Source organism: Maylandia zebra, linkage group LG23 (genome assembly GCF_041146795.1).
Source record: "Maylandia zebra isolate NMK-2024a linkage group LG23, Mzebra_GT3a, whole genome shotgun sequence".
Lineage (NCBI taxonomy): Eukaryota > Metazoa > Chordata > Actinopteri > Cichliformes > Cichlidae > Maylandia > Maylandia zebra.
Window position 1 is genome coordinate 12,979,743 of NC_135188.1, and position 15,236 is coordinate 12,994,978.

At 41.7% G+C, this 15,236-nt stretch overlaps 1 protein-coding gene across 2 annotated transcripts in view; it reads left to right on the forward strand.

Moving 5' to 3' along the window:
- Positions 1-772: 772 nt before the first annotated feature.
- cyfip1 (cytoplasmic FMR1 interacting protein 1) overlaps positions 773-15,236 on the forward strand; it is a 40,467-nt gene continuing 26,003 nt past the window's right edge. Inside the window, exons 1-2 of one of the 2 annotated variants that reach the window (XM_004552795.6) lie at positions 773-967; positions 14,856-14,976. In XM_004552795.6, coding sequence (XP_004552852.1) covers positions 14,860-14,976 — 117 coding nt within the window. In that variant the 5' untranslated portion in view covers positions 773-967; positions 14,856-14,859. The remainder of the gene's footprint in view (positions 968-14,855; positions 14,977-15,236) is intronic. The other variant, XM_004552796.6, reaches the window with a different exon arrangement.

Sequence of the window (15,236 nt, forward strand, 5' to 3'; positions counted from 1 at the left end):
AGAGTTCAGAGCATTCTAGTTTATTTCTGAAGCTCCACCTTTTTAATTGGTTTCCATTCTTCACAAGGCTCTTTTGGTATATTACCACAATGTGATAATTTTTTGGCACTAGTCGCTCTCTATACACAGCCAAACTCCTATGCTTATTTTATTTTATTCTACTTCAATTGTGTCCATTTGCAGAATAATAATAAAATGGAGTCCAGAAGAGCTAAAGCTTGGAAGTACTTACATTACTTTGAGTTTGATTCCGTAAAAAGTCACAAAAACTTCCTACTGGGGAAGGTTCTTGTTGGCTTCATTTTGTGGCACCAACTAACCCCCATACTTGGAGCAGGCTCTTACAGCATTCCACGGGCTTCGTTCTGTTGGAACTAACTGTTCTCCGTACTTTGGGCAGGTTCTTCTTGTTTGTATCTTGTGGTAATAACTACTCTCCATAAACGGAAAAAGTCCTTATGCTGCGCTTTTCTACTCTGCCTGAGCACTCAAAGCATTTTATTCAACGTGTATTATTCGCCCATTTACACAAACACTTTTTCCATCTACTTTTGACAGATTGATATCGACTCCGCCTTGGGGTACTAACCACCCACCATACTTCGAGCAGATTCTTGTTGGCTGTGTCTTGTGGCACTAACCGCCCTCCATACTTTGACAGACTTCTACGGCACATTCCTCCGACTGCACCTTTTATCCTCGGAGTTTCGGCCCTAGCGGAGGAGTCCAGCACGGCAGCTCTTTCAGTTTCCTGTTGAGTTTCCCTGTTTCAGGGACAGGAACTCCCAGCTCTGCTTCTGTCCCCCGCCCATGATAATAACACGGACCGAGGGCAGGACGCGATTCTTGGATTAAAGCCGTCCAAAGTCGGGACTTCCAGGGTCGCGAGAGGGATAACTTCCCAGCTTTATGGCGCTGTAGTCGGGTTATAAAGGCACAAGTTTTCCCTGCAAACCAACAACTCCGGGTGAGTAGAAACGATTGATCGCAGAGTTGGTTTCCAGCTAACTCGCCCACGGCTGGAAAAAGAAAAAGTTGTGCCGCTTCGGTTCGGCAGTTTCCTCCTTGTTGGGGCTCCATGCGGTAAAAACAGGCTCGGATCTAAAGATAATCAGCTCTAAGGAGGTGAACAGCTTGTCGCAGAGCCGTTTTCCTGCTCGAGGCCCGAGCTGTGACTAATCTCAGGCCACGGCACGAAGAGCCATTTTTACCGCAGAGTCCTGTTGGAGGCAGGACAGCCTCACACCAAAGAACCGCTTTAATCACACACTGTCATCGCGTTTCATTACCGACGAGTTAATTTTACTTGATAAAAGTAACACCTGGACTTCAGAGAGAGGCACCGGGAGTGAGAGCCGGGGTCAGAGATTTAAAACGGTCAAAGTTTTTCACTTTCAAACTAAAAACCGCCGAGTTTAAAACGCGAGGCTTAACATTTGGGGTTTTTCTCGACTTTTTCTTCTTCTGTTTTTTCCTTTGGGAATTACAGTCAGGAGAGGTGTGTTCAAGAACTATCTGTATTCCCCTGTGTCCTGATGCTGCATTCACGGTCCAGTAAATCAACTCAGTCATCCTTTGAACGCGTTTTAGTTAGGTATTTTGGTTTATTCGGCGTTTGGAGACTAAAGTTGAAAGTTCCAGAATATACCCCCCAACTGTGCTGACACTCACTGCTGTGTTCATGTGTTGAAAGAGAAATGATGTCTCGGTTGCTCAAACTGATGCTGGAGTTTGATCTACAGTTGATGTACAGTTTACATTCTGCAGAGACAGTGAGTTTAACTTTACTCAAATTTCTAATTTTGTTGAATTTTTTATCAGACAACAAAATAAACAAAATTATTTTTTTAACTTGATATTTATTTCTATAAGACAGCATAAAATATAAATACTTGCTAAAAAATCATTCTAAGCTATAAACTATATTACATATTTTAATACTCTGCAGTGTCAGGCCCTCCTTCCTGTTTGAGCTTCTATTTTATTCAAAAGAAGCAACCAATAAGCAAAAACAAAGCGCTCGTTTGCACCATGCCTGAGATAAAGTAGATATAAAAACCGCATCATAGAGGATGACACCAGATGAATCACTTCAGAACCCTACATGTGATCATTAACCTACACAATTCAACAGAAAAACAAACTGAAACCTTTTTTGGGGGTGGAGATAAAAGTAGAAAAACTAAAATAATATGTTTGCATAAGTGTGTGCACCCACCTATAAATGTGGATATGGGTGGGGATAATTAACCAAGCACATTCAGATTAATGCCAAATAGTCAGAGGACATTGACTCTGATTTAAAATCAATTTTTTGCTGCTCTCAGATGGTCATCAATACCTGAAAAAAACATGACACAACAGTGACTTCACCAACAACTAAAAACTGATGAAAATATGATTCCAGATGGTTTGTTTGGTTCAAAAGCAACACTGCACATGACCACAGAACAGCATACCTATGGTGAAGCACGGGGGAGGCAGTGTCATGCTCTTCTGTGGAGGGACCTGAAGAAAATGCGCTGAATTCTGCAATAAAATCAGTTGCCCAACACAGTTCCTGTTTAAGGATCCTCGTATTTATGCCGTTAGGTTATTATTGAAGTTTCTCACTCTTTTTTTTTTTTTTTTTTTTTCCTTATGTGTGTGTTTTGTTTTGTGTGGTGTTTTTTTTTTTTTTTTTTTTTTTTTTTTTTTTTTAGTTGAATTGTACAGGTTAAAGGTCACATTAATGGTGGAAAAGGTCCTGAAGTGATGTATCTTGTTGTCATTGTTTTACATCACAAAACCCTGGCATTCTAACAGGGCATCGGTTACAGGACATCGGTTATTATATAGAAATTATATCTATATTTAAATACTTTCTATAGAAAGTTCATATAATCGTACAGTAATTTTCAGATCTATTTCAATTCAATTTCACTTATACAGCGCCAAATCACAACAACAGTTGCCTCAAGGCACTTATTATATTGTAAGGTAGACCCTATAATAAAACACAGAAAAAAACCCAACGATCAAATGACGCCATATGAGCAAGCACTTTGGCGACAGTGGGAAGGAAAAACTCCCTTTTAAAAGGAAGAAACCTTCGGTAGAACCAGACTTGGGGAGGGGCGGCCATCTGCTGCGACCGGTTGAGGTGAGAGAAGGAAGACAGGATAAAAGACATGCTGTGCAAGAGAGCCAGATCGTGGGGGCGATCGTGGCTCAAGAGTTGGGAGTTCGCCTTGTAATCGGAAGGTTGCCGGTTCGAGCCCTGGCTTGGACAGTCTCGGTCGTTGTGTCCTTGGGCAAGACACTTCACCCGTTGCCTACTGGTGGTGGTCAGAGGTCTGTGTCTCTGCCAGAGTCCGGCAGCCTCGCCTCTGTCAGTGCGCCCCAGGGTGGCTGTGGCTACAATGTAGCTTGCTATCACCAGTGTGTGAATGTGTGTGTGAATGGGTGGATGACTGGATATGTGTGTATTGTGGGATGAACTTCGTATAACAGAGCACCTTTCTAAAGCCATTGAAAGGGCTTTACTGGGAATATTAAAACATTGGGGGGGTGCTGTTAGGATTTGTAAGGAGAAAGAACTGCCCTGTTTGTCACAGCTTTGTTATTACTCTTTTTATGAAGTGCTTTACTTATCAGTGTGTGCTGGAAGATGTGGCGGAAGGAAGGAAGGAAGGCAAGCGGGAGGGAGGGCTGGTGATGAGGCAAGATAGTGTGAGTTAGACTACATCTAATGTTGTTTTGGTAGAAGCTGCCATTTTATTTTATTTTTGTGATCCTGTAAGCCTTTAAATAATAAACCTCAGGTAATAGATTATAGCAAACTGTTCACACTGTAACATAGCAGGAAGCGGCTGAGAGGCTTCTGTGTTTTATATCTGTTAACTTCTGCAGATGTGAATCTGTTGGCCCTCTTAAGACAGAATCACCTTTATGAAAAAAATCTCTCCATCTTTTGCTTGTAAAAGTAAACAAGTAAGTAGGGTTTGCAGTTTGAGGCTTGACCTTCATTCTGGTAAAACTGGAAATGGGGGCAGTGAAATGTGTGAAAACCATAGATGTAAATACAATATATAAGGTAAAAACGTAGTTTGTGTAATTCTAATGAGCTTGGAAGTCAAGTTTTGGTTTGAGCGTCTTTATCCTTCAGCAGAGTCTTAAGTCTCTGAGCAGCTCTCTGTGAGGATCTTCAGGAATAGTTCTCCAGGCTTCTTGAAGGACATTCAAAGCTCTTCTTTGGATGTTTCTGCCTTTTGTTCTGTTATCTGTCAGGATGATCCCACACTGCTTCAGTGATGTTGAGGTCTGAGCTCTGGGAAGGCCCATTCATGACTGATAGTGTTCCCCTGTGTTTTTTCTATCCAGGTATGCTTTCGCTGCATAGGGTAGTGTGTTTGGGATAATTGATGAAGCCGTTGCAAATTAGATACTTTCCAGATGCTCCGTCGTGGATCATAATGTGATGGGACTTTTCTGTAACATCGCTATCACCACTGTGTTTTACAGATTGCTGTAGTCGATTACCTTTGTACCCAAAAATGACGATTATTGTACCATTTGGCCAGGGGGTTAGGGTTAGAAAGGCCTTCTAATTTATTTATCTTTTAATGTTTTTACCCTGTGGTATAGAAATGGTAACAAGTATTTTCCTTAGTCATAATAACTTATCATAACGACACTACTCAAGAATCAAGATTAACTCGCGATTTTTGCAAAGTTCTGTAAGTCAAACAAAAAGCAGGTTATCAGGAAATCAGAAAATAAAATACAGAAGACAAACACGATCCAGCCTGCACAGACACGAGGATCGCCGTGTTTGGGTCGGGATGATGTTGTAGGTGTCGTGCAGCGAGGATATTTCAAAGATGATTTTCAGGGGCGGATCTGGAGAAATTTTCTGAGGGTGGTATGGAAATCAGATGGGGTGGCAAAATCAAAGCCCTTTTTTTTTGTTACACATATGAAAATGTTAGATTCTTTAATATGTGGTTAAAATACACATATACATGTGTTTCATATAAACCTAGCCTGTAACTTTTATATTGGCTTTAGCCCCAATAATTAAACACGTCAGTTACATTAAAAAATGCAAATTTTTAGGTTACTATGTAGCCCAGTAAGTATAAAATCCAGAAAGCTACACAACATGAGGTGGACCAGTTAGAAACACAAGTCTAACTTAAGTTTCACCATCTTTTATTAGAAATAATTACATTGTTACATGCTTACGTTTACACAAAATATCAGAAATCTGCACGATCGGTTGCTACTGACAACAAGAAACAAAGCTGTTTCCCATTTTTAAGGGGGGCAGTATGCAATATATTTAGTTTTATCATTTATATTCATTGTTAATTGTAGCTAGGCTCAAAGGGTTAATGTTAGCTTATTGTAATAAACAACATTGTCATGTGCAAAATGAGGGTGGCACTTTGGGTGGCAAGCGATTATCTGCTGGCCCCACAGTAGATCCGCCCCTGCTGCTTGGACGGATGGATCAGCTAATTCGACTGCCAGATTGATTCTGCACTGATAACCAAAAGCTTTGTGTTGTAACCTGCAAATAAGAAAGTGCAAAACTGTTTTCACACCTCTGTCATGAAAAACATCTCTGACTTCCTTCAGGCTGGTACTGTTTCATGCACCCAGCGAATGGCGTTAGTCGACGCAGCTGTGTTGTGTTGCCTGGTTGCCATGTTTGGAAACACATGTGAGCCTGATGTTGTGCAGGGTTTAGATTTACATCTGTTTGTTTTTTCACTTGAGAGGAATATGAAGCGTATGTGGCTTCCTCCCTGCGTGCTGATGTGAAAATCCTCTGAGAGTGTGATCCGCTGCTCTTTGTTTAAAGTGTTTTTATCTTTTTATGTGACGTGTGACAATTACACTCCAGCAGTGCCAAGCATACAGTCAGAGAAACTGATGCTTCCTTCTTTTAAAAAAGAAGGCTGCACAGCTGCTGTTTGCAGAAAATAACATTAAAAGGTAATTTTACAGGAAAAACACATACTTCCACTTTTCTTTTCTTCTAATTCCACCTCTAAATTTTTATGTTGGCATCTCCTAGAGTGGCTTTGGTTGATTCACAGCTCAAAATAATCCTCCTTTATCTGATAATTTAGCATTAATCTCAGTCTCTGTGTAAAATGAGCCGTTAGCCCCCCCTCCCCCAAGATAACTTTATTCTGATTGGCTGCCTCTCACAAGCAGAAGGTTTAAAGAGCTGGTGAGTGGGAGGGAGATGATCGTATTAGGGATATCCCCTCTTTGTGACCTCGGAGGTTAGAGAGTTGAAAAAACTGCGGTGACGCTGTAGGAAGTCCGGTGAATTTTTATAATTTCATGCACAGCCCACCTACAGTTGCTCTTTGCCCTTCAAACATACAGGCAGTTTTCTTTGGGATCAGCACTTTGCCAGATTGTACCTCTTGTTTCTTTCTTGATTCTTTTCTCGTTTATGATAATTGCTCGGCTGATGTTTAGCTTGCGTTTGCGTCTGTCTGGCGCACCTCGGCCACAAGCTTGATGGTGGTTTTAATCTTCTTATTGCGCTGTTACGCCTGCAGACACATGGTGTGCAGCTTCAGGAGTGTGTGCAACAGCTCACAAACTAACAGGCTAAAATAACGCTTGTATGAGGACATAACTCTAGACATGTTAACAGGAACTGTGCACTGAAGTCAAGGTTCCTTTTTTCTTACATACAGGACATGGTTTCCCTCCTGAGTTAAAGCTGATCAGCAGACTCAGCAGCAGTTGTTCTTTGTGCTTACATCTTTTTTCCCTCTGCAGCAGTTTTTCAGTTAAAAAAAAAAAAAGATCTTTGTTGAAATTTGCATCTCCTTTTTTATTGGTTACTTTCGATTTTAGTGGACATGAGGGTAAATTAGGAGTTCTTCCCCCGTACTGAAGTCGACCACGCATCACATGCTCTCTCTGTGGTTTATACTTCCCTGTTTTGCCAGTTTTTGATGACTGATCTGTAGTCTGTAATGGTGCTTACTTAACTGTTGGCAGTTCATCTTTGTTTGGCTAATTTATAAATCATCAGCTCTTTGCATTTATTCCCAGCTGACTTCCTTCTGTTTTTTTGTAAAACTGTTTTGCAACGAGCCAAATCTATTTTTACTCCCAGGTCAAGAAAACATTTAATAAGAGCACAAGTTGCATAGAAATGTATTTCTTGTGCTCCACCTCAGTGTAGCTAAAGTAACAGGACTGCATTTTTGCGTTGGTTGGCTCTGATATTAAAAAATGACTGTGAGATTGCAGTGCAATCAATGAAAATCAATGCTGTCAGTCAATATGAATTCAAACTCTGACTGCTGGCTATTGCAAAAGTCAGCCTTACAGATATTTTGTTCTATGTTGAAAGCAGTTATTTTTTAATAAAAACTGCAATAATGTCACAAACCTCAGTCATTTTGTCGTCTCAGATTTCTTAAGAAAAGACAACGTGTCACCATCTAGACTGTAACTGTCTGCCTCTTCCTCTTCCCATGGCAGAAGTTTCTAATGATGAGCTCAGTGTTTGGACAGTAATCCCTGACTGCTCTGAGCACCCAATTTATCACATTTTGCTCTACTTTTTGGATCTCTGTGATGTCAGAGAGAGCTGATATGTTTAATGTGGTAATCTAAGGATCAGAAGTTCCACTTTCCTGCTACTCAAATTATTTGTCAGAGGCATCCAGTCACAATAAAGCTAGTTTAAAGACGGGGATTCCAAACTCACCAAAACCAGACTAGCGGCAGTCCAGTTCTGGGAAGGAAGGGGAGCTCAAACGGTTTGTTTCACTCACTGAGGCTCCACTGAGATAAAAGAGGATTTTTTTTGGGGGGGGGGGGGGGGGGGGAGAGAGAGAGATCTGTGAATTATGCAAAGCTATTGTATAGTTAAACATTTTTTAAAAAGTGGAGGTGAAATGTTTTCAAAGAGACACTTTTTTTTGTTTTGTTTTGTTTTGTTGTGAAACTTTTTATGCAGTCTCATTAATGTGAGGAAGTCTAAACAGTGCCAAGCAACTATTTGTGTATGTGCATCAGAAGAGCAGCTGCACATGTTCTATAGATATCACTATGGAGTGCATGCCTTAGCTTGTGTTCCACCATCCAGGTCTTTGGTATGCATTTGATGATGAATATAAGCTTATCACAAAAACTAAGAATATATGTTGTTTGAAAATTCATTTGTGGGTTGAGCAGCAGAGTTAAGTGGGCTGTGCCAATGCTAAACAGCTCATTCTGCTACCGACACGTGTTTGGTGTCGTTTATTGGTATGGTGACCAAGTTAGTGATCAGCATGAGGAAGAGGTGCACGGTTGTTATGGTTCTTCCATATGCTGCTGAGGCCTTTTAATTGAATAAATTGTGAATATGTCTTGTTTCTTTAGACTTCAAACATCAAATTCAATAAATGACACCAAAGGAGATGATAACTCTGACACAGTTGTTTTATAATTTTGTGTATCTGACTGTATTAAGATTAATGAGCTTCTATTGTTCTTCGGTGTTGGATGACAACACTGAAGCCATGATTAAATGTTCTTTTCTTAGCATCAACCACCAAATATCCCATGAGTCATACGGGTGGGGCCGTGGCTCCAGCTCACCAGAACAGTTTACAGATTTAGACGAACCACCCCAGCTGACAGTTATTTCCCAAATCACCACCCAAACAGTCATTTCATAAATCCTGATGATACTTTCAGCCTTTAATTTTAAATGATTTGTTTTGGGTGGGGGTGTCATTACATCTAAAATCAATAAAATATGGAACATTTGTGATGTTGGGCTTGAAGGTTTACCTTTTGAAATGATGATGATGATGATGGTGATAACACATCCCATCATACTCTGAGGTGGTTAGAGGGGAAAAACATGCGGAACTAAAACCAGATTTAGTGTTTAGATTGTGACTCTTGGAGTGGGTTTAAAATTAATTTGGCTGCAGTTTCTAATGGAGCTTAAATTAGTTTTTCAGCCCTGAAAGTTTCATGTGCAGATGCTCTGAGGCGTGTAACCTGGAAAGTATTCATCGAATGAAAGTAAACTTTTGGATGGCACAAAGAAATGCAGTCAAGTTGCCGTACACAAAGAATCGGCTGATTTTTATGCTGATGCAGACTTTTAAAAATCTATTTAGTTGCGTATTTTTTTCCCCCACTGTATGTTTCCATCTGCTGATCAGCAGCTCGGTGACCCCTTCGATGATCCCGCACACGCTGTGACCGCTGAGCTTTTGTTTTGGTGGTCAGTTGGTGTGAATTGTTGGACTCGCTGTCAGTTCTGATTGCAAAAGGTCTTTTGATTGTTGGGTATCAGTGACGTTAGACAGTCAGCAGCAGTGAGAATGCAAAGCAAAGCAGAGCATACCAAACGCCTCCTAATTAGAGCTGGGCAATATGAGATTTTTTCATATCACGATATGTTTTTTTCATTTCAGGCGATAACGATATCTATCACGATATAAGCCAAATAACTATATTTGTAAGATTTAAATGTGCCGTTGCTCACAAGTAAAATGTGAAATAATCAGCAGCTTGTTTTTATTTAAATATTTATTTCCCATAATAAGTTCAACAGGGTAGATGTACTTAAGGAACATGAGACTTTTTCAGATAAATAAAGGCAAATATTGCAAACTACACAAAAGGCAGCCGCTAAAGCGTTTAAGTTTCAAAATAGAACAAACGAAACAGACTAAATTGTCAATTCCACTTAGAAACAAAATATTAATTCTAAAAATAAATCTTAGTTTGTGTTACAGAAGAACAGACAAAACTGACTAACTTTTGTCAATATCAAATAAACTGAGAACTAAAAGGAAATTCTCAATCTCTCCTTGTTGTATAGCTGAGCTTTTCAAACAGTTTTAACAGTTACTTTAGTCTGACAAAAGCCGAATGACGAATTAGCGCTTCCAGTCAGAGACTGAGGCTACGTCCACACGTACACGGGTATTTTTGAAAACGGAGATTTTCCGTTTTCGTTTTAAAAAATAATCCCGTCCACACATAAAGGCAGAAATGAAGGAAAACGCTGCTATGAACATGCCAAAGCAGCAGGTGGCGCTAGATTCCTAACCGTGCAGAAATGTTGGCCAATCAGAAGTCTAGAAGCCTCGGTGGGAAAAAGTAAACAAAGCTGGGGCATAGAAGCAGAACCGAGTCGTATGTGTGGAGGGACAGTAACTGTGTGTATATGTAAGCATTTAAACACTGCAGAGAGTAGAATTAACAGTATTGTAGAAATTCATTTCACCGAAACAATAACGTGGCGCACAGTGTGACGCATGCACCAGTTCATTGTATTTCCAGACTTGCTTTCGGCACAATTTACAGTGCACGCTACTCTGTTTTTTGTCAGACTTGAAATAGCCGAAATACCTTCACACTACGGAACTTCTATGGCTCTTCCGTTCGACAATCTCTCCGGCGTTGGAACCATTATCTGTTTTCTCTTCGGTCACGCTCGGTTGATTTTTCTAGTCGGCACACTCATTTCCTCCATTACCCGCTGGCTGCTTCCCAAACAAACACACGTGCGGCTTGGCACTTGTGCTGTACGTAACAAGTCACGCGACGTGACGCTGCGGCTGTGATTGGTTCGGCTCTGCGCTACTTAATTTGGATTGGCTGATCTTTTTTTTTTTTTTTTTTTTTTTTTTAAGAGGACAAGAGCGACGAGGTCTATCGCGATAGCTTAATTTCTCTATCGAGTAAAAGTTATATCGCGATACATATCGTTATCGTTCTATCGCCCAGCTCTACTCCTAATACAGCTCATCTGTCCACTTTTAAACTAAATCTGTTGACCACATGCAGCATCAGGATGCATCACAAAAACACTAAATACACAATAATAGAATTAAAATAAGCCTAAAATCTTTCAAAAATAAATTATAGAATGAATTCAAATTATAGAATCGATTAAAGTGACACGCAAAACTCGAGAGGCATCAGCAGAATAAATGAAATATAATTATACACTTGAAGGTTTTGGGAACAACACAGAAATAAGCTCAAAGTATAAAAAATCAAAAACATTTCTCAGAAAGCACTAAATTAGACACTAAATACGTCTGTAAAAGTTTTAAAAAGGAAACGGGCTCTGACGAACCAGAGTTTGTCAGAAAGCAAACGGTCAAACAATAAAAAAATATCTTTAAAGAAATGAGCAGCCAGTGCAGTCATTGATGATGTATTTAAAAAAATAACTGGGACATGTGGCACACTATTGCGCTCATGAAACACAGTCCTGTGGTCAGATGGGTGAGGAGGTTTCTTCCTGTTAAAAGGGAGTTTTTCTTTCCCACTTTCGCCAAAGTGCTTGCTCATAGGGGGTCATATGATTGTGTTATTGTAGGTTCTAGCTTACAACATAAAGCGCCTTAAGGCAACTGTTGTTATTATTTGGCACTGTATAAATAAAATTGAATGGAACTGAGGCAGGAAAATTGTGCCAAGATTAGCAGGTAAATAAAAAAGCTGCTGTCAGATTGGGGGGGCTGCTCATCGCCAAAGAAATGAATTTTGGTCAGTACTAATAGTAGATTCATTAAACTTTAAAAAAGGAGAAACTCGTCGCTATTTAATCTTATTTACTTAAACTTTGATTCAACTGCATAAACTGGACAGAATGACGATGGACTTTTGTGGAGAGGAAAAAGGAAATGTTGCGCTGAAAGGCCGAACGAGAGAATCATTGTAAAACTGAATGTGGTAAAACAGTCTGACTTTCATCTCCATTATTTCGTTTTCACATTAGACACGTTTGTCATTGTAGCCGAGACAGTGACTGAAGTTGAACGTAATAGCCCAGTAGCCCAGTGAGATTGTTGTTTTCAGCAGTGCTGAGGTTATGATTCAGCAGTGACCTCGTTGGCTGAGGCTTTGGACAGGAAGTGTCCGGACAGTCTGAGGCTGTTGCATAAAGGGGAATCTAAACATGGTGTGAAGCTTCTCTGTCTGCCGCTGCATCGTTTCACTGTGTTTGAGGTCCTCAGTATGACTTTAGCAACCCCCCCACCCCTCCCTTATTCTGCTGCCTGCAGGCTGACAGACCGGCCGACAGGTTAATACCTGGCACCTGAGCTGCCTCCTGCAAATAAAATCTCTGCTGTCTTAGTTTAAGCCGTGTTAGCGGAGCTACTTTAGAGAATGCACTGTGGGTTAGTAGGTTAGTTTACCTCTGGCCTCTCAACATCTGTCTTGGTTTAGAGTTTGAACATTTGCCTATTTTAGCATGAGGGTAAAACAAAATCCAGACTTAAAGTCTCACAGCTTTTAGCTCTTAACGGACTGAATCCAAACTCCACCTCGAACCCTACATGGGCCACCAGTGACCTGGTGGATGATGTTTCTACCTGCACCAGTGCAAGACTAACGTTTGTAATCTGCAGCCAAACATCTGACATTACGCTCGGTGCCTGTTCATGTTTCTCTCAGGGTAAATTAAATTACGAAACAATAACTCATGTCACGTTGCACTTTATTAACAGTTTGTGTGACTTGAGAAACTGATAAGATAAGATAAGATAACCTTTATTAGTCCCACACGTGGGAAATTTGTTTTGTCACAGCAGGAAGTGGACAGTGCAAAAGTTATGACGCAAAAATTAGAATACAATAAGAATAAATACAGTACACAGCTGTACAGAATAGAATAAAATAATATACTATATACAGTAGAATAAAATAGAATAAAAATATACAATAAGATAAAAATAGAATACGAATGCTATATACAACTGAGTAAAAATACAACGATGCCAGAAAAGATTATTGCACTTAGTGTTATTGCACATGTGTGGATGTGTGTGTTTGTTCAGTTAAAGTCTTTGTTGTGGAGTCTGACAGCAGTGGGGAGGAAAGACCTGCGAAATCTCTCCGTCCCACACCGTGGGTGCCGCAGTCTCCCACTGAAGGAGCTGCTCAGTGCTGTCACAGTCTGCTGCATGGGGTGGGAGACGTTGTCCAACAGGGATGACAGCTTAGCCGCCGTTCTCCTGTCACTCACCACCTCCACTGGGTCCAGAGGGCATCCTAGAACAGAGCTGGCCCTTCGGATCACCCTGTTCAGTCTCTTCCTGTCCCCAGCAGAGATGCTGCCGCCCCAGCAGACCACACCATAAAAGATAGCAGAAGCCACCACAGAGTCATAGAAGGTCTTCAGGAGTGGGCCCTCCACCCCAAACGACCTGAGTCTCCGCAGCAGGTACAGCCTGCTCTGCCCTTTCCTGTAGAGGGCGTCTGAGTTATGAGTCCAGTCCAGTCTATTGTTCAGATGAACACCAAGGTACCTGTAGCTGTCCACAGCCTCAATGTCCATACCCTGGATGTTCAGTGGTTGCAGTGGAGAATGCTTGTGCCTGCGGAAGTCTACCACCAGCTCCTTGGTTTTACTGGCGTTGATCTGGAGGTAGTTCAGCTGGCACCAGTCCACAAAGTCTTGAGTCAGTCCTCTGTACTCCTTGTCGTCCCCATCAGTGATGAGGCTGACTATTGCAGAGTCATCAGAGAACTTCTGCAGGAAGCACTGGGTGGAATTGTGGGAGAAGTCTGCAGTGTAGATGGTGAAGAGGAACGGAGCCAGAACCGTTCCCTGTGGGGCCCCCGTACTGCAGACGACCCTGTCCGACACACAGCCCTGAGTCCTCACATACTGTGGTCGGTCGGTGAGGTAGTCCAAAATCCAGGTAGTGAGGTGATGGTCCACTCCAGAGTTCTCCAGCTTGTCCTTCAGAACCGAGGGAAGAATAGTGTTGAAGGCACTGGAGAAATCAAAGAACATGATTCTCACAGTGCTTCCAGCGGTCTCCAGGTGAGCGAGGGAACGATGTAGGAGGTGAATGACGGCATCATCCGCGCCAATGCCAGGCTGGTAGGCAAACTGAAGTGGGTCCAGTGATGAGCTTGTTAGGCGCCGAAGCTGAGCCAGGACCAACCGCTCCAGGGTCTTCATCAGGTGGGATGTAAGAGCCACCGGCCTGTAGCTGTTGAGGTCCTTGGGGCGTGAAGTCTTTGGCACTGGTACAACACAGGAGGTTTTCCAGAGCTGTGGGACTCTTCCCAACCTCAGGCTCAGGTTGAAGAGGTGCTCCATCACCCCACACAGTTGGTCCGCGCAGGACCTGACGACCCTCGAGCTGATGCCATCTGGGCCCGCTGCCTTCTTGCCATTAAACCTCCTCAGTTCCCTCCTAAGCTGGGTGGTTGAGAGAGACAGGCTGGAGCCTTGTGTTGAGTGTGTATTGGATGCTGTTGTTGGGGGTGGGGGGGTCACGTCATGAGTCACGTCAGCCTCAGTGTTACTTTTTGTTTTAGTGCTATTGTCATTGCAGCTGCATGCAGGTTGGTAACAGTGTGATGAGCTACAGAGGGTGTCAATATGTGCAACCAGCATAAAACAGTAGAAGTATTTACTGTAACAGGCAATGGCACGTTTGACTTATTTCCTGTGTAGCTAAAGTGTTGGCTGTTAAAAAACATAAAACGGTATAAGATTAAGATGTTCTTTACTCTGAGGGTTTACTTTGGTTGTTCTAATGTTGCACTTGGTTGAGCGTTGAAGCCTATGGGACATTTAATGTTAATAACAGCTCTGATCGTATCTTTTGCCCCACATTATAATAACGGGAAAACTAAGCCTGGAATAAATCAAACTGAACTTCTTTTAAAGTGAGAAAAATATTAAAATACGACATCACTGGGCTGAACCACATGGAGTTCTTCGAAGGTAGAAAATATTCTGACCTGATTCAGCTGAAATCATCACAGATGTTATAATGAGCAGCAGTTTAAGTTTACTAATTATGTCCAAAGTGTAAATTTGTTTCTTTTCTTGTGCTTTTCAGCAGCATGACGACTGCAGTGACCTTAGAGGATGCTCTCTCCAACGTGGACCTGCTGGAGGAGCTGCCGCTCCCCGACCAGCAGCCATGCATCGAGCCCCTCCCCTCCTCCGTCATGTACCAGGTCAGTACTCAGGAAACCTTGAAGCACACTTCTTAACATAAATAATAGGAATGATGCTGGGTCACTACAAACATAAACATACACCCACATGTAAGTGCAAACATGTGCAGTGTATGAGCATACCTTATGGACACATTTAACCCACTGATTCCTCAGTGAAGTACATTTAACCGCTGTGAGAACCAGCAAGGTGTATCAGCAAGCTCCACAGATTCCAGAAATACGATGAAATCGCCCCGTTAGATATAATTATCTAAGCT